General features: G+C 38.8%; 1 protein-coding gene across 3 annotated transcripts in view; it reads right to left on the minus strand.

Annotated features, from left to right (window-relative positions):
• CNTN4 (contactin 4) overlaps window positions 1–24,359 on the minus strand; it is a 359,621-nt gene that overhangs the window by 182,318 nt on the left and 152,944 nt on the right. For all 3 annotated transcript variants that reach the window (XM_032784171.2, XM_032784172.2, XM_032784170.2), the window contains exon 5: window positions 6,751–6,846. In XM_032784171.2, coding sequence (XP_032640062.1) covers window positions 6,751–6,846 — 96 coding nt within the window. The remainder of the gene's footprint in view (window positions 1–6,750; window positions 6,847–24,359) is intronic.

A 24,359-nucleotide genomic window follows, 5' to 3' on the forward strand; every position in this document is an offset into this window, starting at 1 on the left:
CGCAAAGGCGCCACGCCAGGGGGCGCCTGCCGACCCGCCGGGTGTTGCTAGGGGAAAATTCTTCCGACGAACGTGCACGTGGCGCGCGCACACCTACTTGGAATGAATATGAGCAAGCACTCGAAGAAGAACGGAAGTTACTGGCGCTGTTGCCATTGTTAACGTCCATTATTAAAGCACTTTGTCAGCAATAACCAGTGGATCTAGATGCCATGGTATGAATGGAAGAATTATTGGAAACTGACTTTTTAATGATGAGAGATCTGAGAAGTATTGGGAAGGAATACATGAATGTGATAGAATAAATGGCTAAGGAACAAAGATGATGACTTGGGTAGTTTTTTATTATTCTTAGTTTTACTACTTTCCTATTTTATACTTGCTTAATAGGTATGAGCGAATAAATAGGGAAGGGGGAAAAAAAAGGAAAACTTCTAAAAGACAGGGTCCTATAAATACAGCAAGCCAATCTTCTGTGCCCATCTATGTAATGTTTCAAGAGCTGAACATCTGACAATGGCAAATGTTTGATTTACATCCATTCCTGCCTTTATTCCTCAGCTCCAAATAGGTGTCTATTTCCAAATTTCCAGTGCTCAGCCAGCATTTTAGCATTTCAGCATGTCGCATCATTATGCTGCTTAACACAATGTAACACTATGATGCACTGACCTGACAAAATGCTGACTCCCTGCTGAAAATGTCTCCTAAGAAATACACATTTCTTTTTCAGCTGGAGAAAAAAAAAAAAGAATTACATTCACACAGTGAATTTCCAGCTTGTATTAGAATAAGAATTGTTATGATGCATCTTGCATTGGAAAGTCCAAATGATTATGTATGAACTGTATTTAAGAAGCTGAAAATACTTGTTAATCATTTGCCTCATATTAGGATAAATTACTGCTAGAAATTTAATAGAAGAAAGCTGATTTTTTTTCAGCATGTCTAAGGTAGTAAATGGTTCAAAGCTCAACTAGCACATGAAACCCAACATAATTTTGCCCTCAGCTGCAATTCCTTTAAGAAACAGATATATTCCAAAACCCAAACTTCTGTTTACATACATGTAGCAAACTACAGCTGAGAGGAATGAGGGGAGGAGATGGAAGCGAAGAAGTAGAACCATTTATTTTTTTAAACACGATGAACCATTAATAGTTTTTCTTAATGATAAAACAAAGGGGAAAAAATTGTCCTGGTGCCATACATCTACTGCTTTCACCCTATCTGATCTTCCAAGTGAAGGAGGGTGGGCTGGGCCACTCCACGGACGAGTTTTCTCCAAGGCATAGCTGATGATATGCTAGTGATAATGATTCTCTAGATGGTGCTATTACATCTGAGTCACAGTGCAAAGCGGCACTGTGTTCTTTTTTACGATATCTAGGCTAAAACTGCTGTGTATTGCTGTAGTAAAGCATTAAACAATTGCTATGTTACATCCCAGAGATGGCAGAACTACAGTATTGGATGAAGTGATCTCTAAAGTTTTAGTCTGTAAAAACTACTTTGAGATCCCTTGAGATGGAGGCTGCTATACTTTTTCACTGATAAAACATCTCTAGAAAGAGTACCCACCAGGAACATCGGATACTCTCATGCTCACTTCTATCTCCCCACAGTTGGAAAAGGAGATATCTGCAGTAATTGTGCAGTAATCATTAGCAAATGGTTTCCCAACGTATATGGTGAGAAGTTAGTTGGCTAACTAAAATGCAATTTGGAAACAATCACTCTAGTTCTGGAGCCTAAAAATTCTACCATTCCTTCAGGTTATTTCATGCTGAGCAGGGTGAATTATATTAAATACAAATTAGGTCCTGGTTAAAAAAAAAGACGACATTTTCTTCATGCAGGGAAAGTGAGAATACCAGGATCCAGGGCAGAATAGACTGGAATTACTTTGCCTTTCATAAAATTTCTTCTGATTGAAAATGGTTTAGAACATCAACTTCTGTAGACTGGCACAGGCCAACTGATAACAATGGAGCTGTGCCAATTTAAACTAACTGTGGATCCAGTAATAATATCCTCAGTCTTCTGCCTTGCTGGGCACCAGAAGTGAGTGTGCTTATCTCACAGACACCATAACATGCCTTTCCTTACATGCTGTATATATTCAGAGCACAGTAATGGGAAATAACTTTATCAGTTCTTTAGACTGTTACTGTCATCACTGAATACATTTACATTAAAATGTCTTTGAGTCACTGACACACAACACACCAATCTGACAGTTCAATCTGGATCTCAGCCATTGTTGCTATTTTGCAGATAAAAAATTCCTCATAGCAAAAATAAATAAATAAATAAATAAATAGAACAAAACAAAACAAAAACAAAACAAAAAAACCCTTAGCACATAATCTGGAATTCCCCTCACCCTCCCATTGCTCACACTAAATTAATTTATACATTTAATCTTCGTGGCAGAGGAGTTTTTAGTATGTAGAGCAATTCTCTGTAAGGGTGAGGTGGGACTCATCAGGGGTGGTACAGAAGGAGCATGGTTTGATTTTAAGGCAGCTGAATTAATTGTTGGGTTGGAGAAAGTCATTGTGAATAGCCTTATTTATGTCTTATCTCTTGTTTATAAGTTTCTCCATTACCTGCCCCAACTGGGAAATGGCAGCCTCTTTACTCGGTGATGATATTGTCAGGATAGGGGTGGGGGACAATTTGTGAGGGCTCATGATGTTAGGAGAGAGCCTGGGATGGTAGCGTTGGTTTTATGGGAGACTATGTATCGGATGTATGCAGGGGGAGTATCATTGATTCTATGGGTGTACATTTTGGTTTAAATGGCACTGATAGCTTGCAATAGAGAGTGGGCCAAATTCATCAATGTAGTTACATCATGTATGGATTTGGCACCAGTGCTTAACGTTATTTTATGTCACAAATAATAATAAAATTGTCAAGATTTTACATGCACTCACGCATCACTTGAAACACAGGCCACAATTCTGACACTCAGTCCAGTAGCATTTTCAATCGAATTCCAGCCTACAGCAGTTTCCTAGGTAACCAACATACAGCCACAGAAACTAACTGCACAGAGCACGCAGAAGGCAGGGGAGAGAACAGAGGTGGGAGAGAACGGGGTGTGATGGAGGAAGATGGTGCCTTCAGATAGTAATATGCTTTTCTTATTTTTGGTATACAGTGCCTCTCTCTATGATGGTGAACTCATTATAAATAAATGGATAGACACATTTGCATACATACGTCTTAAAACTATCTGAAACTATTATATCTTTAAGAAGCCAATTTTAAGCATTTTAGAGTAATGTTTGTTCAGCATTTTTACAAAGCAACAGGTTCAAAGACTGACCAGTTACTGGTACAGTTATAATAGATGTGTAATTCTTATGAATATCTCAGGAGATATGTTTGAATCTCATTTCTCTAGTCAAAAACAGAGATTTGAATGCAGATCAAGTATCAGCTTTCTTCAAAGTTCAGCACAGCTTTGATTTCAGTATGGTAACAAACATGATCATAACACTAAAACAGCCCAGAAGGGAAACAACTCCCCAACCCCTATCAACATAAAAAAACCCAAAAAGCTCCTCCCAAGACTACTGCATGAAAAGAGGGATGAATGGGTTTCTGAGCACCTGGGAGGCGAGGGCGAAACAACAATGACCAAAAGAGGAGCAAAACAATTTATGTCACATTGCCAAGAACTAAATTCAAGGTAAACATAAGAACAGAAGAATGGCCCTACTGGGTCAGACCAAAGGTCCATCTAGCCCAGTATCTTGTCTTCCGACAGCGGCCGATGCCAGATGCCCCAGAGGGAATGAACAGAACAGGTAATCATCAAGTGATCCATCCCCTGTCGCCCATTCCCAGCTTCTGGCAAACAGAGGCCATGGACACCATCCCCTCTCCATATTTGCCATTGATGAATCTATCCTCCATGAACTTATCTAATTATTTTTTGAACCCTGTTATAGTCTTCACCTTCATAACATCCTCTGGCAAGGAGTTCCACAGACTGACTGTGTTTTGTGAAAAAAAAATACTTCTTTTTGTTTGTTTTAAACAAAAGGGGATTCATCATAGGGATAGGGGAGGTGTAGCCTGCAGCTGAGGAAAATCAAGTCAGGAAACTTGTCACAGGGAGGGAGACAAGGTTTTATAGCTGGGCAGGTGGGGGGAGAAAAGCTGAAGCAGGTGGTAGTGGGTGGCAGGTGATGGAGGCTTTGTGCACTTGGGGATGAGAGTTGGGTAACAGGCTTGTAATATAGGACTCAGCTCAGGATACTTTTTACTGAAAAGTTCCTACTGGACCCTTCAAGCTCTTACACTTACTTCTGACCTTTCAAATGTCAACCACTACAACCCCAGGGTCTTTTTCCTTGCAGAACCCTCCAGTAACAGCCCCTTTACCTTAAAAATGCAGGTTTTGTTGCATCTGTGTTGGACCCTGAAAAGCTGGGTAAGCTGGTATGCATGGGGATCTGGGAATTCTATAAAACTTTAGGCATACCGGATTACATGAGCTGATAAGAGCCAATCCTTCCACTATACGCTCGAGTGCTCAGCAGTTAATAAATGCAAATGCCCCAATGGGGCACAGTGCAGGCCAGGTCCCAAATTTAACCTTTATGGTAGAAACAAAGTGCCTTAGACTGCAGATGAAACAACCATGTCCCTGTAACGGGTACTTCCATGGAGATTCCAGAAGTTGTAATTCTGATGGTAATATTATACACTGAAGGAAAGGGATAATGCCTAAAAAAATGAAAGTGAAAGGTGTCCTAGTTACAGAAACTAGGTAGATGGTTATCCTTTATCATGGCATTCCCTCTCCCCCATACAGCAACAGCACGGAATGTACCTTTGGTGAAGAAAAACTTCAGAGCTCCTCACAAGTTAAAGTGCAGAACAATGTTGGTGCAAAAAACATTTACTCAGATCAATAAAGGTCAGTGGGATTTCTGCATGGAGTTTATCCTGATTCAAAAAGGTTTGGTCAAGGCTTACAGATGATATTCAGAATTAAAAACTTTCTTGATCTGTAAGCAGTAGCAGACCACACAAGTCATTAAAGTATCAGACCCAGGGGCCTTCCAAACCATTTTTTTTTAAATTTTGTTTCTTTCAGGTGGCAGTCTAGTTGGGGACTGTGAATCCCAGGGGCCAAGGGAGGCTGGCAGACTTGTCAAGCTTTCCTGACAGCTAGTCAAAAGTACATGGGCTCAGTAAATACTTGCCTCTTTGTGTCTGAGCAGTAAAAGCACCACAGTGGCAAAATGTCTGCTAGATAATTTTTAGCTGACGAGTGAGGACTCAAATGGCACATAGATTTAAAAACATGATTACAATTGAAAAAAAGAGAGAGAGAAATTACCTGAAAAGTTATATGTGGATTACTGGAAATACCACTTGGGTGTATACCCAGCCAAAATAGATGGTTGCTGATCATAGTGATATTACACTGAAGTTGTACGACACACTTCACTGACTACTGGGCACACAATGCATTGCCTGCGATCAAGTCCAATATCAATCAATTGATATAATAGACAACTAACTAATTATCTTTCCGATGCTTGATTTGGAGAATTGCAACACAGAAACACACAGGTATAAATACTCAGTCAACCAAGATCGTTTTGGCACCACTCGTTACATATCTACATAGGATATAACAAGAGATCTTTATACAGAATTTTAGTTGAAAATGATTGCTTTGAATTTTCTAAACTTTTTTTTATCATCCCCTTTTAAAGCGATGTTGTAGTAAAGTAATTGTTATAGGCTTTGTAGTTTATAAAATCCATTTAGAAACTTGATTTTTTTGGAGCCATATACCACTTTCTTTGCCATTGATAAAACACTGAGTTATTATTGAAACTTCCCTGTTAACTTGTCTGAATGGCAGCATCGATGATGCTGATTCCCATCAGGGACAAGGATTTGATAGATATCACACACTGTCAGAAGAGAACAAATCACATTTGTAGTGTGTTCTTTTTCATTTCCCTGTTAAAGACTGTTGAATATTTCTTTATAAAAGCAATATATTTAGAATATAGGGGATGTTATGTACCATGTTTTAAGCTAATTCATATTTGGAAGCTACATTAACTTGATAACATCCTTTCATTTGTCCCCACATTATTTAAAGACTTAGAACCACATAATACAGAGTCAAATTTAGCTCTGGAATAGGTGGGTTCAAATCTCATTGACTTCAGTGGGACTTGCGCCTCAGGGCTAAATTTGGTGCAGAGGATACAAGTTCTCTTGCACTGAGGGTGAAATTCATTATTGTGAATGAAATAATAATGCAATGGAAAGAGGCTCAACATGTGATCCACGTTCTTTCTACATGGTTACCCTCCCTGCTGACTGAAAACTTGCAGAAAACCAAACATGCAGATCCTAAACAGATGGGCTTCTATGGGCTCCATTTAATCTAGGTTCATCTGCTCCACTTTGGCACACACTGACCTTTGCATTGGTTTCTTCTCCTCCATGCATGCATTTAGATGATAAAACTTTATCCTTTGTCTGAGTTTATCACACCACGTTCTTAGCAGATTTACCACGGTTTCTGTATGCCCAGCAAGAACCATTCAGGCTGGATCATTCTCTCAATCCAACACTATCACCTGCTTCTTCCCTGGATGGAAGCTTTAAGAATTCTTGAAACCATATTCTGGAGCAAGAGCCAGAGATACCTGCAAATTGCCATTGAATATTGAAAATAGCATTATTGATATGATTTACCTCCAGAATGTGGTGGTGGTCCACACAGCAGTACCATTCCCTGACCCTGTCGGACTGACACTGTACTTCTTGTTCTTGTCTTGAAGTTTTCAAGGTCTGTTAGCAAGAAAGAGTGCATGAAATGGCATTAGTATTCTCTTCTGGAAGGACTGCATATGTTAGGGTTGTTTATTTTATTTTCTGAGGGAGATACAAAATGAACATCAGTTTGAGAAAGATATTTGTAGAAGTCTGCTCCTAAGACACAGGCAAAACAGGCTGTTGCCTAGTGTAGCAAAACATCGGAGGAACCAAAAGTTTCAACAAATATTTGGGCGATTGTGGATTGGTACTGGTGGACATTGAGGGCAAAGTAAACTCAGAGATAACAATGTATTATGCTTGTGCAGTTAATATTATAACACACAACAGAAGAAATTATTGCCATAAATCGCCATTTATCCTTGTTTATTTTATAATCCATGTCTGTTTCCCCACAGATTATGATTCTTTCCCTTTTGGATGAGTTTTGTTATTGATTTCCCATGTAACCCACATGTGGATGCAAATCTGCAATTCAGAACATGGGAAAGATTCCCCATAGTGAAGTTCCCTGCTAACACTGACATTAATCCACCAATGTATGTTAGCTGCACAGTGCTTTATTGCACTAAATTCCTCACTTCATTTCTCTCCTGTCCTGTCCTGGAGGTATTAGATACTCTGAAAATGTGACCCTACCCCATCTCTGTCTTCCACAGTGAGCTTAAGAAAGTTACTATTAATTGTTGAAGTTACAATTTGTGACCCAACTAGCAGCACCAAGTATTGATCAGCAGCATCAGCTGCCATGGGAATTCTGTGCAAGATCTCTAGTATATTGAGTCACCCCAATAGCCTTTTTATCTTATATAGTGGCTTGTTTTTAAATTTCCATTCTGTGTTTCCTTACAATGCAGCAGACCCATTGTTTGCTGATCTCAAAACTGCTGTTTGGTGCAGCAGAAAAACACAGAAAATACACAGGAGGTAAGTGAACAACAGGAATGCCATTACATTGTTAGAAAGTTAAAAACATTACACTTATTTTTTATCCCCTTTAGATCTTCTTGCTATGGAAGAGTTAACACAGGTCCATCGGTAGTGCTCTTAGCTATTAAGAAAACTCCATTTTTCAGTTTAACCACAGTGCTATTCAAGTATTAATCTCAAAGTAGTGTCTTAGATTCTGAACTTGCAAAACACTTACGCATGCACATACCTTTTCTCTCAGGAGCAGGGTGACCAGATGTCCCGTTTTTAAAGTGACAGTCCCTTTTTGGGGGACTTTTTCTTATATAGGCGCCTATTACCCCCCATCTCCCGTCCCTTGTTTCACAGTTGCTATCTGGTAACCCTACTCAGGAGTAAAGCTACACAATGTGCAAACTCTTTGCAGGGTTGGGGCCAAGTCCCCTCTTACACCTTGGGCTGAGTGTTCTGCCCGATCATGAAAAGACTTTTTGGGGACAAGGAAGGGGCTTATTATTATTTGTATTATGGTAGCACCTAGGAGCCCAGCCATGTTTCTAATTGTCAGGGTGGTTAAGCACTGGAATAAATTGCCCAGGGAGGTTGCAGAATCCCCCCCATTGGAGGTTTTTTAAGAGCAGGTTAGATGAACACCTGCCAGGAATAGTCTAGATATTACTTAGTCCTGCCATGAGCCCACGGGACTGGATTAGATGACCTCTCAAGGTACCTTCTAGTCCTATGATTCTATGGTCCAGTATCCCATTGTGCTAGGTACTGTATGAATTCAGAACAAAAAGACAGCCCTGACCCCAAACAGTTTACAACCTAAGTAAAAACAGTCATCAGAATGCAAATAATGGGCAACAATTAATTATAAGGTTTATACGCATTTTAGCACAGATCTGCTGTGTCCTTATGCTATACATTTTACTATTTTTTAAATGACAATATTGCACACTATTCAGAGGGTGTATGGCTTGTGAAGGGAGATTAAGGAAACTTGTGCAGTGCTGTGTGTTAGCATACAAGCTTGTTTGTTAGCCTGAGACAGAATTTTGAGTTTGACTTTTAATACTCTTACATCCTTACTAATATGTGTGAAGAACAAAGGACAAAGATGTTGTATGTTGCATTTCCCACAACCAGATGGGGCTTTTAGTACAATGAGACAGATAAGCGATGGAGCTGAAAGTGTTACAGGGTACAGTGGGAGTGTAATATATGAGTGCACACTTGATGACTGCCTCAACTCCTTATCTCAAAGCAAGGTCAGGCAATCAGTCAGGAGCGGTAAGGGAAGACTGGGTGGGAGGTAAAACACTAAAAGATCAGAGAAATGCCTGCCCCTGACCAGAGCACAGCCTCATTCCTTACCCCTCCCATGGTGTACAAACGGGGAGGGATGATGACCCCCGACTCACGACCCTCCAGAATGGAAAATGACCATAAGTTATAAGGGGTGTGACTAGGGACATCATTGCAGGTATATTTGGGCCTGCTGAGAAGGAGAGTGGGAATGGGGAGTGGAAAGGGGAATGGTAATGGCACAATGGGGGACTGGGAATAGGGCTAGGAGGAACAGGGACACAGGCAAGGCTCTGCAGCATCAGAGCTGGCAAGGGGGACACAGGATAAATGCTCTGTGGCATCAGAGCTGGAAAGAGAACACTGGAAAGAGAGAGCTTCATCAGTGTGTGTAGCTAGGGGGCAGAAGAGGGGGTTCTATTGGTGTATAGAACTGTAGTTGGGGGAGGAGAGGGGGAAACTATCGGCGTATAAAAATAAGCCTGACTGGTGTGAAGGGCTTCAAAATATGTTTGCTTGGAACTAAACCTCCATAAGCATTGCATTGCCTGCACTTCAGACTTCTGGTCTTCTGCTTTCTGCCTGTGTAACAAGAACCAGGGAAGGGGGGGGGGGGCGGAAAGCCCTTTTACACTGTGAATGTGTTGTGAAAATTATTACAGTCCAAAATATCAACACGTCTCAGTTTCTTTTGGAGTTAGTAGACTGAGGCAACGATAAGCAAATTGAGGCCAGTCAGCAATTGGCTAAGTGCTTTATATGATCAGACCCTTAGGGGAGTTCAAAGCAACACATAGGTCTCAAAGCTATGATCCAAATTAAATAACGTGTCATAACAATTTCGGCCCCAATTCTGCATTGGATCAACTAGTGTGGACCATTGCGATAGGACTCCACAGTGAGACAGAGGTTTATACTGGCAACCCTGATTCAAGATTGGGAACGTATGTATCAAAAACAACGCAGAATATAAAACCATCTATAAATAGGGAAGAAAAACAGAGTCATATTCCTTTCTAGTTACTAAATGTTGAAAATCAAGCAACAGACAGTTGTGGGTGGAGAGAATTCCCTTCCATTCATACCCCATTACTGTGGTTGTAGCCTAGAGAAAAAACAATGGTGATGTCTTTTCAAACAGGCAAAAATATACCTTTAAAATTAATAATACACAAAAAGGAAAGTGATGCTTTCAAAGGTCCAGTCCTACATTCCTCATATTCCCCAAAACTCCAACTGACTAGTTATGACTGTGCAAAGAATGTATGATTGAACTTCATTCTTGCTGCAGATGGTAACATAAGAACATAACATAGCATGAAACCAAAGTAGGGAGAAAATAAATTAAATATTAGGATTTTTTTAAACTGGAGAACCTGTCTGACAATGGAATAATCTGCCAAGGGAGGTTGTCATACATAATAACAAAAGCACTAGTGATTTTCAAAACAGACTCAAGAGATTGTTTTACAGCAATTCTGCTCCAGGGGCTTGAACTGAAGGTTTAAACATGTGAGGTAGTCACTGATCATTGATTTCCACTAGGGCTACTCACATGGGTATAGGCTGCAGGATCAGTTCCCCAGAGCAGGGGGACTGACTAGATCAGTGGTTCTCAATCAGTTGTACGTGTACCCCTGGGAGGGTACACAGAAGACTTGTAGGGATACATCAACTCATCTAGCTGTTTGCCCATTTTTACAACAGGCTACATGGAAAGCACTAGTAAGGTCGGTACAAACTAAAATTTCACACAGACAGTGACTTGTTTATACTATTCTATATACTATACACTGAAACGCAAGTACAATATTTATATTCCAGTTCATTTATTTTATAGTTATATGGTAAAAATGAGAAAAGAAATTTTTCAGTAATACTGAGCTGCGACCCTTTTGTATTTTTATGTCTGATTTTGTAAGCAAGTAGTTTTTAAGTGAGGTGAAACTTGGGGGGGGGGCACACACGACAAATCAGACTCCTGAAAGGGGTAGAGTAGTCTGGAAAGGTTGAGAGCCATTGAACTAGATGACTCAGGAGATCTTTTCCAGTCATTTCAGCTGTGATTTTATTCATCCACACAGACATCTTTGCTTAGGTATAAGACTTCACTAACATCACTTCTCTTCAAGTCAACAAGTAAAGGTTTAACAGTGATGGCAGATTAATGAGATTAGTGAAAAAAGCAGCAAATAAATGCTGGTAACTGTTTTTCACATGCATTCACAAACAAAAAGATGGGATTCTAGAGAAATTAAAGTCAGTGTTGCCAACTGTGGCTATTTTATGACAAATCATGAAATATATGATTACGCTCCATTTCATGAGTGACATCATTCTATGATTATCTCATTTTTATTTTATTTTAAAGTAAGTTTCCAGCTTTGTGGTTGTGGAGAAAAGTTTGAAAACATGAAGCAAGGGCACACCAGAGGCTCAGAAACCGGAAGGCAAATAAAAAAAACCCTTTTGAAAAAAATCTCATGATTTTTTAAGCCAGCATCAGTATTTTTTTTGGCCAGGCTTCAACATTTGAAATTACCTATACTGTACAGCTAAGGGCTAGCTCTTCAACCCTTACTCACATCGATGAGAATTTAATCATTGAAATCGTCCTATTGGCCTCAGTGGGACTATTTGCATGAGTAATGGTCACGAACATGTGTAAGGGTTGCACTACCACAACCACTGCTACTACCAATTAATATAATTATCTGGAAAGCTAAAGTTAAAACTGCACAAATGAATGCATTTGGAGAAAAAATTAATGATTACTATTGATGATAAATAAAAATTCCACAGAAAAAGCATCACGGTCCCACTCATCAAGGGAGATGTATGTACAGTATTTAAAATGTGTCCATCTATCTAGTAAGAAAATTTTAAAAGTATTATAATTTCAAAGTCTTGAAGACACATAGTAATAGACTTTTCAAGCAGTGACTCAGCTATTCAATTATTCCTCCACCATAGACTGAAGTATTTAATTTTGCATTATATAAAAAGGCCCAGTACAGACTGTACATACTACAGTTTTCAGGCCCCAATCCTGCAAACACTTATGTGGGTGTTTAATTTTAAAACTGTGAATAATCCCGTTGGCTGAAAAGGGAGATTTTTTTTTTATATATATTCTGATTTACTTCTCTTGGGGATTTTGCTGGTAAGAATGGTTAAAAAAATTCTTAGGTCATTTGTCATGACATCAGTAACTCTAGTCTTTCAGCATGGGGAGAAAGGACACGACATACTGGTAAGTTTAAACCCAGAGCTGTTCTTCTAGCTTCTTTGTGGGTGTAAGAAAATCACTCAGAGGACATCAGTTTGTTGGCAAAACAGCCAGTAATCTATTTATGACAAGAAAATGGTTATAACCAGGGGAAAAAATGTCTCCACTTGAGTGAGCTGCAGAGAGATGACAGAATAATGGCCAGAACTCATTTTCGGGTACGTTTCAGGTTATGAATATAGACGATCATTCATCACTCATGCTCACATTGCAAATTACTGAATTTTGTAAATTAGGCAAGTGCTCATGCATTACTCAGCCTTATGCTGTAAACAAGGGCCCGACTGTGAATCTGTTACTCATAAGAGTAGTCCAATTGGCTTTGGTTGTGAGTAACTTTTCACTAATGTGTGTAAGAAGGATTTTTGATCTAGTCCTAAGTGAACAAACACGAGTAAAATTTAAAGGCTGATGCATCACAAACCATATTTCATTCCCTTATTTTGAAGTGCATAGTTTTGTTTTATTTATGTGTCTCCATAGTGTACAAATGAATTTACTGTGGTACACAGTATCTTGCTATTACATTTTTTGTGAGAAGGGAGGATAAATTATGGCTTTTTTTGACTTATTTATAAAAATATATGGATTAGTGAAGTGCCAATTAAAGAGGTTCTGCTGTACCCTTGGATGCTGTGCAAAGTGGAGACGTAGCCTAGAAATATGTATTCAAATGGGTACAAAATGTTCCATTTCAGAATTAAATTCTGCATAATTGAACAATCAGTACATGGGAGCAAGACCACTTGCCATACAAAAATTAAATGCACATTTTATTCCTTTGATTTATGCTATCCTCAATCATAGGCCACACACCTTTCTAGTGCCTCTCCACTCCTGCATGAAGAGTAGGTGGGAAATTGTTCTCTATACTTCTTACCATAAAGATCAATGGGATGGCTTTGGAGAAGAAATGAAAATAAGCCCTTGCAACTTCCGATTACTGTGACTTACAGTGCAAATGGTACAGCTATGTATATTTCCCTTTGTGACTATCACTCCTAACCGGTCATGTATTCTCTACAGTCTGACTTGCCCACAAATTCTCAGATTCTAGATAACATAAGGAAGATTTTATTTTTCTTTTAGTTAATTAAAAAAATAATTATACAACTCTAAAAGAGCTCTTGCTACAGTATTCTGACTTTCTACAGTTTGTGCTTTGTAAGCTAGATGAGTCCTTAAAAGTTATGAGACTCAGAACATGAACTTTTTTTAGCCAATTTTTAATTAGTTAGAACTAGGAAAGTAATTAACAGATTTACTTGAAACTCCTTAGAAAATTCAAGCTTCACTCTGAGATTATGTGCTGAAAACTTGAGGCAGTTATGCTGTGGTTTTCATACAAAAACCAAGAGTGAAGTCCTGCATCAAGTGCAAAACTGAACCCTTGCTTAACTATGGAGTCGCAATGGCTCTGCCACAATGCATAAGAACATAAGAATGGCCATACTGGGTCAGAGCAATGGTCTAATGGCCCATCTAGCCCCATATTGTGTCTTCCAGCAGTAACCAGTGCCAGATACTTCAGAATGAATGAACAGAACTGATCAATTTTCAGGAGATCCATCCCTTATCACCCAGTCCCAGCTTCTGGCAGTCAGAGGCTTAGGAATACCCAGAGCAGGGGGTTGTGTCCCTCACTCTCTTGGCTAATAGTCATTTATGGATATATCCTCCATTAGCTTATCTAGTTCTTTTCTGAACACTGCTATACTTTTGGCCTTCACAATCCCCTCGCAATGAGCTCCAGAGGTTGACAGTGCATTCTCTGAAGAAGTATTTACAGATGTTTGTTTTAAACCTGGTGTTTATTAATTTCATTGGGTGACCCCGGATTCTAATTCTATGTAAAGGAGGTAAATAACACTTCCCTATTCGCTCAATCAGATCCCATTCATCATCTCTTTTCAGAGCTGAATAATCCCAGTCTTTTAAATCTGTTTTTCATATGGAAGCTGTTCCATACTCCTAATCATTTTTGTTGCCCTTCTCTGTACCATTTCTAATTATAATATATCTTTTTCTAAGATAGGGCAACCAGAACTCCATGAAGTATTCAAGTGTGGGCATATCATAGGTTTATATAGTGGCATTATGACATTTTGTCTTATTATCTATCCCTTTCCAAATGGTTCCTAATATTTTGTTAAGTGTTTTAAACCGTTGCTGCACACGGAGTGGATGTTTTCAGAGAGCTATCCACAATGACTCCAAGATCTCTTTCTTGAATGGTAACAACCAATATAGACCTCATCATTTTGTATGTATAGTTGGGATTATGTTTTCCAGTCTGCATTACTTTGCACTTATCAACACCATATTTCATCAGCCAATTTGTTGCTCAGTTTTGTGAGGTCTTTGTAACTCTTTGCAGCCTGTTTGGACATAGCTATCTTCAGTAATTTAGTATCACCAGCAAATTTTGCCACCTCACTGTTTGCCCCTTTTTCTAGATCATTTATGAATATTAGATAGTAAAGATCCCAGGACAGATCTGTGGGGGAGCCTGCTTTTAACCTCTTTCCATTATGAAAACTGACTGTTTATGACTACTCTTTTCTATCTTTTAACCAGTTACTGATCCATGAGAGACCCTGCCCTCTTATCCCATGACTGCTTACTTGGCTTAAGAGTCTTTTGTATGGGAACTTATCAAAGCCTTTGTGAAAGTCAACTTATTTATTGACACCCTCAAAGAATGTTAAAAGATTGGAGAGAGATGATTTCCCTTTACAAAAGCCATGTTGATTCTTTCCAAAATATCGTGCTCATCTATGTGTATGATAATTCTATTCTTTACTATCATTTTAACCAATTTGCCTGTTGCTGAAGTTAGGTTTACCAGCCAGTAATTTCCAAATTCATCTCTGAAGCCTTTTAAAAAAATTGGTATTACATTAGCTATCCTCCAGTCATCTGGTATAGAGACTGATTTAAGGAATAAGTTACATACCTCAGTAAGTAGTTCAGCAATTTTTGAGTTTCTTCAGAAGTCTTGAGTGAATACCTTCTGGTCCTGATGACTTATTACTGTTTAATTTATCAGTTTGCTCCAAAAGCTCCTCTACTGACACCTCAATCTGGGACAGTCCCTCAGATTTATCACCTAAAAAAGATGACTCAGGTGTGGGAATCTTCCTGACATCTTTTGCAGTGACGATAGATGCAAAAAAAATCCTTTATCTAGATTTTTATAATCATTCCCATTATCATAGTATCTAAACATCTTGTTTCTTTCTTTTTTTCTTTTTTCTTTTTTTTTTTTTAAAAGAACCACGGTATTTCTAGACACTAATGCTACAAGGAAATGAGCACCTCCTGCAAGCGAGAATTAAGGGCACTCTGAATGTCTAAGAAGGTGCCTAACACTTTGTAAGGATTTCCTATATCTACCAGATAAATTAGCAATTGTAGAGGTTTTAATTTTTCTTTTGGTGGCTGAGATATATTTGTTTAATCCTAACCTGGATTCTATTCCTGGTTTGTTTCTCTCATTGGTCTCAGGGGCCAGGAATGAATTTATCACTTAGTCTCCATCGATTAGTTGTTAATATGATTAATAACTTTCAGTAAAAAAAAATTACAAGCTTGTTCTTAGATCTACACTGAGTGAGGTGATAGCATACATATTGCATAGTCGGGCATTTTCTGAATTAGGAACAAGTGGGGTGCACATTATCTACAATAGTTTGCCATGCCAAAAAAGTCCAAAAATAACTCACTTTCTTCTCCTGTCTTGCTCCTTATGTTGCTCATTCAGCCCCTGTTGCTCCACTCCTCAGTCTATTTCATTCTCTCTCTCTCTCTCTCTCTCTCTCTCTCTCACATCCCTCCACTCTTGCTGCCCATATTCTGTTGTCCAGTTCCTGTCCGCACCTTTCTGTTGCTGACTCTCCCCGTATGCTTCACTTAGGGTGACCAGACAGCAAGTGTGAAAAACTGGGCCAAGGGTAGGGGATAATAGGAGCCTATATAAGAAAAAGACCCAAAAATCAGGACTGTCCCTATAAAATCGTGACAACTAGTCACCCTAGCTTCACTCTCCGATTGCCAAGATCCGCCTGTGCTCTCCCTTTCTGTCTGCCATTGACCCAAGTTCACCATCTCTCATCCCTTCAACTTTTTCTTCTCCACCATCTTCTTTCTTCCCCATTGCTCCCAAACTTTAAACTGATTTCAAATGTACCATTTCTTTTCTTTTCTTTCCCCCAGTCACAGATCCTAGCAAGTGCTTCCTGTCAGCCACACACTAGACAGCTATGAGGGGAAGCCAAGCTTCTGTGCTCTCCATCTCCTGAGATGTGTTACATTTCTGAAGCCCTTGGCTGGCCTCTCTGGCACATTTTCTGGGTACTGACTCCCAGTCTGATACCCCTGCTTGGAAATGAGGATCCTCAGCCCACCTGCTTGAGGCCTCCAGGACCCGCACTGACACCCAAGATACCCCAGCTACCTAAGCACACCCCCTTCCCAGAACGCCAAAGGTGAGAAGATTTTGGTTTACAGTTTAATTCTCTCAGGGGCATGCAGAAGCGGTGAAGCAGTCCACACACACACAGAGTACAGTTTAACACTATTATGCTCTTTTATACTTAATGCTGCAAAGCACAGGAGATAACAGCTCATACAAAACAACAAACATCTGAAACCACAAATATCCCTCATTTTCTACTTAATTCTTCTCTTGTGAGTCCTTGGGGAACCGTCTGGGTCCAGAAAAGTAGTGTGTCCACACCTCATGTAGCAGGGGCGGCTCCAGGCACCAGAGCACCAAGCGCGTGCCTGGGGCGGCAAGCCGCGAGCGGCAGCCTGCCGGTCGCTGTGAGCCTGCTGCATGCTATTCAGTCTCTTTCAAGGAGTCCCTTATCCAGCTGCTGTGACCTTGCCCTCTCCTGCCCCATGCTTCCTCTTCCTGTATGGCCCCTGTTCCTGTCTCTTTCTTTATCTTAAATCCTTCTTTTATTCTCCTCCCAATTATTGTCTATTGCTCCTACCTTGCCCTCCTCCCTCCAGAGGAACCAGGTAAACTGTTTGTCTCTAAAGATGCAGCTGCTTCTTTGCACAACCTTGGTGAGGTGTAAGTACCATCCTTAACCTTAAATATTTACTTCTGTATCTCTCTAGGGTGTACATGCTATAGGTGCTGTCAACAATGGTGGACCCACATACATATAGGCACTCATAATAAAGTACAACTTCACAATATCAATCAGAGTTCATAAGTAGTACAGACTTCACCAATTCATAGCACCCCCTTCCCATGATGACATCATCTGCCTTTCTTTGAAACTCATACTGAAGAGTACAGGAGCCAGAAGGTGGCAAGCAAAGGAAAGGATTCAGACAGCAGCCCCGCAGCAACACAAGATAATTCCTTCCCCTTCTCAGTAAGCAGGCTACCAAACAGACTATAATGCCTAGGTTCCTACAGCATTTAAATAGCAGGTAACAGCAAAGCTTTGGTAATATGGGCGTGAATACATACACATGTTGGATGGGCGAAGATCAGCTGTGTTGATAGAGAAAAGGCATGCTCCTAACCTTCTGCAAATATTCTTTATAAAAAGACTTTGGATAATTAACTCTACTTAAAATGAAAATTCTGAGATACAAGAAATGTTAATGCTCCCTATATCTTACATAAATGAACTTCCCAGTGAGAAGAACTCAAATAATGTGACGTGACTGAGATGAATAAAACATTAAGCATCATGAAAATATATAGATATGGTTACCAGTGGTGTAGTACTTTCACCACCCTGTCAGTGATGTATCATACAATTATTTGGTCTTCATTTACCATGGGAGTTTTATAACTTAATAGGCTACCAAGCATGACATTGAGAATTAAACTATATATCACAACCACAAAGGATTATGTGAGTTTTATATAAGAAACAGGCTTCAATCATTATACGGTATAAATCTCCAATGAATTCTTGATTATTTTGGTTTCTAAACAATTTTATTTGTTTAAACAAATAAAAGATGTCTCCGCATAACAAAAATCAGCAATATCGTAGATGAAATTAAATAAATTTAAATGGGGCTTTGCAAACAATTGAACAGAAAAAAAAAGCTTTATTTGAGGATTGTGGGGGAAAAAACAGTCAGGCTATAAGAAAAGATTTACGGATTGAGTCTGATCTCAATTACACTGATCACACAGATTGAAATCCACAGACTTCACAGTGTGATTACCCTTGGTTTACATTGGTTTGAGATCAGAATCAAGACCACAATCTAGTTAAAATCTGCAAGTTATAATATCAAGAGGAGATGTATATTAGTGACTCATATTGTTCTGTGATGCCCTTGACCGCCCATGGGTAGGTACCCTCTTTAGCTCATCTGCTTACAAACCCACCTGGATACATTGTACTATATGAACATAATATCTCTACAAGACGGTACCTTCTCCATGTAACATATTGGTAGTACTAGATATTGAGATTCACAGACAATGAAAAGGCACTTCCTATACAGTACAATCCTTCCACACCCAATAAGATATTGGTAATGTAATAAGAGATCAGTTCAGAGCAGGGTATACTATGTTATCCTTCATTACAGGTAAGTACATGTGCTTCCCCCAATCCACTAATTAGAAGTCAGTAGTTACCCATAGTTTTGGGAATACAACCAGCTCTTAAGATTTGCCCAAATGCCTTCATGAATAAGACTATGATGCCATCAAGGTACTTGCCATTTCACCATTAAAGTGCATTTTAATAAAGCCAAATGCGAAGTTACATATCTAGAAACAAAGAATGCAAGCAATAATGACTGAATGGGAGAGGGTATCCTGGAAAGCAGCGAATCTGAAAAGGATTTAGGGGTCATAGTGATGAAGCAACTGACCCTGAGCACCAAGAGCAATACTGTGGGGAAAAAAAAACTAATGTGATCCTTGGATGCATACCCAGGGCAGTAGTGAGCAGGAAGGTGATTTTACATTTGTGAGACCAATACTGGAATGCTGCAGCTTGGGGATTTAACTAAAAGGTTTGGGGATATTTTTGTTTAATTTATTTACAATGTTTGTGGAAGAAGGAAGCCGACTTTATATTTGTATATCAAGTCAATAAGAGTATTTATATGTAAGACAAATACGACGTGACTAAAACTGGGGACCCCTGAGAAGATTAAAAAATCATACGACATTAGGCTCTGTGCATGTTCAAGCACTTTGTTAGATCACGTCCTCAATCAGGGTATGCCAGGATAATCCAGATTTTTTTGTGGCAGCAAGGTCATATGTGAGGAGTAGGAAATACCCTTTCTAGTCACATGATGAAGAAAGACACTTCATACCCCGATACTGCATTTCACATTTGTTTTGGCAGATGATAAAAAAATAAGTGGGAACTTATTCTGAATATAATACTTATTCTCAGATACTGACCACTATCAAAAGCAGGATATTTGTCTGAATGAGTCTAAAAAAATCTCATGCCCCGTTCATCACAGATTGCTTACATGATCAGCGACTACAATTTATGCTGTATTTTCTTCAAATGAGTATTAAATTATCATATATTTTTGTTTTCATCAAATCCAATCTCAGCAAAAAAATCAACTATTGTATTGGGGGAAAAGAACCAACCCAAAACCAAGGCCTCACATGTACAACAACTGTTGTGTGTCTGCACAATTCCACTAAGTGGACATTTTAAATAAAATAAAAGAACTGGTAATTGAAAATTACTCCAGAGAATAAAATTTTTATGTTAGAATTAAAATGTAGGGAAGAAAGAAATACAAATCAAGTAGGTACATAAATTCTGCATAAATTATACTGTATGTAAATTTCTATGGCCCTTGAGCATCAGTAACTTATGCACTGTCTTGTTCCATAATTTGTGATTATTTAATGATTGAAAAAAAAGAAGAAGATGAAGAAGAAAGGGTTGAATCAGGGACCTATTTTCAAATCAGGTTTTTATTTTTAGAGCCTTGATACCAAACTAAATAAAACAGGGTTTCTTTTTTATAATTGCTTAAAAAACCCAAATTAACATCAATATGCACATATGAGTTTTGGTTCTATTTAATCTGAGTATTCCAAAATAGCACACATTTGTTGTTAAGCAACGATAATTTTGGTGGGTGAAAGTTATACTACAGGGAGATTATTATGAGTTTACATTCATTTCATAACAACCAAAAGGGTTAAACAAACCAGACAGAAGGATCCCTTCATCAGCCATTGGAAGGTACCAAATATTTAACAGGGCACAGAGATATCACATTCCTATTAAGAAGCAAACAGTAAATTTTCCAACTGATACTGCAGAGGGGTGATTATTATTAAGAGCAAGTAATTTGAATATGGGTATGCCACCAGGATTAACATAGTCAATCTTAGCAAAAGTGCCACAGGATCTGTAATGACCATGATTGTTCAAGACTTGTTTTTGTCTCTCTCCAGAACACATGTCCAGAAGCACAGCAGCTTTGACCGAGTGCTGATTCAAAATATTGTACCATGTGCTGAATCACCAGCACCACTTTCTGATTTTCCATAAAGGGTTTTCTCTTTCATATATTGTTCCAGCCTGTTCTTGCTTAGGATGGGAGTGTGGTATCTGGGCCACATCTAGTGGTATAGCTTTTTGAAAGAATAATGGTAAAGTAGAATGGGTGAAAGAAAGATGACTTGATCATTAGAAAATTATTTTATTATGAATCTTGATTTTTTCTGCAAATTGCATCTTTTGACATTCTTTGGCTTTGCTGTTCATTTGGAGATATATATTTGCTGATTATCTTGCTTTTTTGTGTTACATAGTAGAGATCAAAACTTATCTATAATTATACCTATAAAAAAGGCATACTCTGACTTTGCATCTAAAATTCCTAAGGAAATAGTGGAGGAAAAGATGAACCATGTATTTTAAAAATAGACTTATTTGCCTTTAGTGTGGCGCTTTAATTCATTATGTGATGCACATTACAAAAATGAGGAACACAGATTAAAATAAAATCAAGCAAAATCAATCAAAATAGCATTTCTCGATTGTGCCAAATTCTGCTCCAAGTTAAATGGGTGCATACCAAGAGTAACCAAGAGCAGAATTTGATCTAACAATTCAAAAACTCTCATGTTATTAAATATCAGCAACAGGAAAGCTGGAGAATACCGTAACCTTCCATGATGTAGATATGGAACTCACAAAAGTTACAAATTCAAATTTGAATCATAACCTTAAGAAAGCCTACAGGGAGTCTAACTAAGTTCCCCTCAATGTGTATGTTGGGCCAATGTAGATTCCATCTAGAATTAACTATTCAGACCTTGGCTATACATTCATAGGGCCAAATTCAGGGGTGAAGTGTAATGATACCTTTAAATTGATTTCAGTTCTCTTAGAGCTACTCTCTCTCACTCTACTGATGTCTAATGGAGGATAAGTTATTGTTGCACATATATCTACGGCCCAGTTGAGGGTGTAAAGAGGTATAAGTTAAAGTAGCCACCATCGTACTTTAATTATACCTTCTTCCAGTTCTTTGGTGTGTAATTTACACTGACTTAGACTCCCTTAGATATCGGTAAAATGGATGTAATCAGCTCTAAAGCTGATTGAGCATAAGGGAATCTAAGTTAGTTTAAGGTGGTCTGATACAAATCCTTCACATCTGGTCCATTGCCTTATACAATATATGTTAAGAAGAATTACATTTTGCAGACCTAAGAGTACACCTAACACAGCAAGAGGTGCTGTTCAAAATATACTGGACACCACAGAGGCCGTGCATGATGGAGACCTTCTCCAGGATTCGTTGGTGCTATAATAGAGAAAAAGGAACCATGAGGCATATGCTGTGGGACTGTTCAATGGTCAGGCAGCTATGGAAAGAGGTGGACACAAGGGTGAAAACAGAGCAGGGCTTTCAGCAACCAAATTTCATCTGCAAATTATATCCTAGATTATGTACCTAACTACTAAACTGGGTTTAACTCCATCACAAAGGTTCTTGGGGGCTATAATGATTACCAAAGGCATGATTTTACAAAAATGGACTAGATGAATGCCCAGAAGAGAGAAGTGGTATTCAGTCCTGTCTGAGTTAGCAGCAATATAATAAATTATGTAAAGAGCAATTATATAAAGTTGAAAAAAATTGGATCCTGTTTCATTATATATTTTGATAAAGAATGCTGAGATAGCTCAAACAACAACCAACTTCCATTCCACCTGACCTCAGCCTTTTTCCTTCCTCTTCCTGCCCCTTCCTTGTCCCTGGTCCCCTCCTTCTCTTTTTTGCCTATTTGTGTATGTCTTGTGTATGTGTGTGTATGTACATATATATATATTGTTATCTATGACTCAAACTCATAGACTTTAAGATCAGATCATCTAGTCTGATTTCCTGCACATCGCAGGCCACAGAACCTCTCCCACTCACTCTTGTAATAAACCCATATCCTCTGGCTGAGTTCGTGAAGTCCTCAAATCATGGTTTAAAGACTTCAAGTTACAGAGAATTCACCATTTATACTAGTTTAAACCTGCAAATGACGTGTGCCCCATATGCTGCAGATGGTGAAGAACACCCAGGGTCTCTGCCAATCTCCCAAGGGAAAATTCCTTCCCAATCCCAAATGTGGTGATCAGTTAGACCCTGAGCATGTGATCAAGACACCTCAGGTAGACACCTGGAAAAGAATTCTCTGTAATAACTCACAGTCCTCCCCCATCTAGTGTCCCATCTCTGGTCGCTGGGAATTTTTGCTACTGACAGTCAAGGACGGGCCACATGCCATTGTAGGCAGTCTCATCATACCATTCCCTCCATAAATATATCAAGCTGAGCCTTGAAGTCAATTAGGTTTTCCCTTCCCCAACTGCTCCCCTTGAATAGCTGTTCCAAAACTTCACTACTCTGACGGTTACAGACCTTCACCTAATTTCGAGCCTAAAGTTGATGGCAAATTTATAGCCATTTGTTCTTGTGTCCACACTGGCACTTAAAAAACTCTTCTCCCTCCCTGGTATTTATCCCTCTGATGTATTTATAGAGAACAATCATATCTTCCCTCAGCCTTCTTTTGGTTAGGCTAAACAAGCCAAGTTCTTTGAGTTTCCTCTTATAAGGATTGATTGGATCATCCTAGTAGCCCTTCTCTCCATCTGCTCCAGTTAGACTCCTAACCTGTTTTGTCTGTGTCATACTGTCTGATTTTGTGTGGTCTGGTCTCACAGTTTTGACAAGTTGTAAAATTGCATAATTGCATCATTTTATTGGATATCCTGTGAAAATGCAGTATTTGTTAACATGCATGCTGTAGGTCATTTTCCTCTTGTACTTTTTACTGTTGGTTTCTTTATGAAAATTAATAAAGATTAGTCACAGGCACACCACAATTACTTTGGATGAGTCTCAAAGCATGAAGAAACAACCTATAAAAATTGAGGAACACTGCTTAGACTGTATCATCTCTATAGTACTGTCACCTTGAATCAACTGTCATTGAACCCAAGCGACTGTAAGAAAATTTGTGATATATTCAGTCTATGAAGAAAATGTTGATTTGTGTCGCTGGCTCACTGTGAGACCTTAAGTAAGTCACTTAACTTCTCAGTGTCAAAGTTTATTCATCTGTAAAGATGGTTATAATAAAACTTGAACTATATACCTCAAAAGAGGCTTAATTAATTAATATATGCAAAGAGAGTTGACATCCTAGGATGAAACATATCAGGTAAGTGCAAGATATTATTAGAATGCATGCGTTAACAACCATCCTTTAGTACAAACTTGATTTTCTTTTTAGTGCAATACTAGTTTTTCCTGTGACCTTTATTAACATGCCATATTGAAATTCCATTCTTTTATGAATGCACCTTATTTTGGTAGAATGAATTGATGACAGTCTGAAGCAGATTAGACCATACTAACTCTCTGAAAAATGTCCAAGGTCAGTCAGACTTGCCAGCTGCAGCTAGCATGATATCGCACCACATTTAACTTTTCCTTCCAGTTTATCATTTTATACAGGGTACTGCATGAC

This window comes from Chelonoidis abingdonii, chromosome 17, assembly GCF_003597395.2.
Source record: "Chelonoidis abingdonii isolate Lonesome George chromosome 17, CheloAbing_2.0, whole genome shotgun sequence".
Taxonomy (NCBI): Eukaryota; Metazoa; Chordata; order Testudines; family Testudinidae; genus Chelonoidis; species Chelonoidis abingdonii.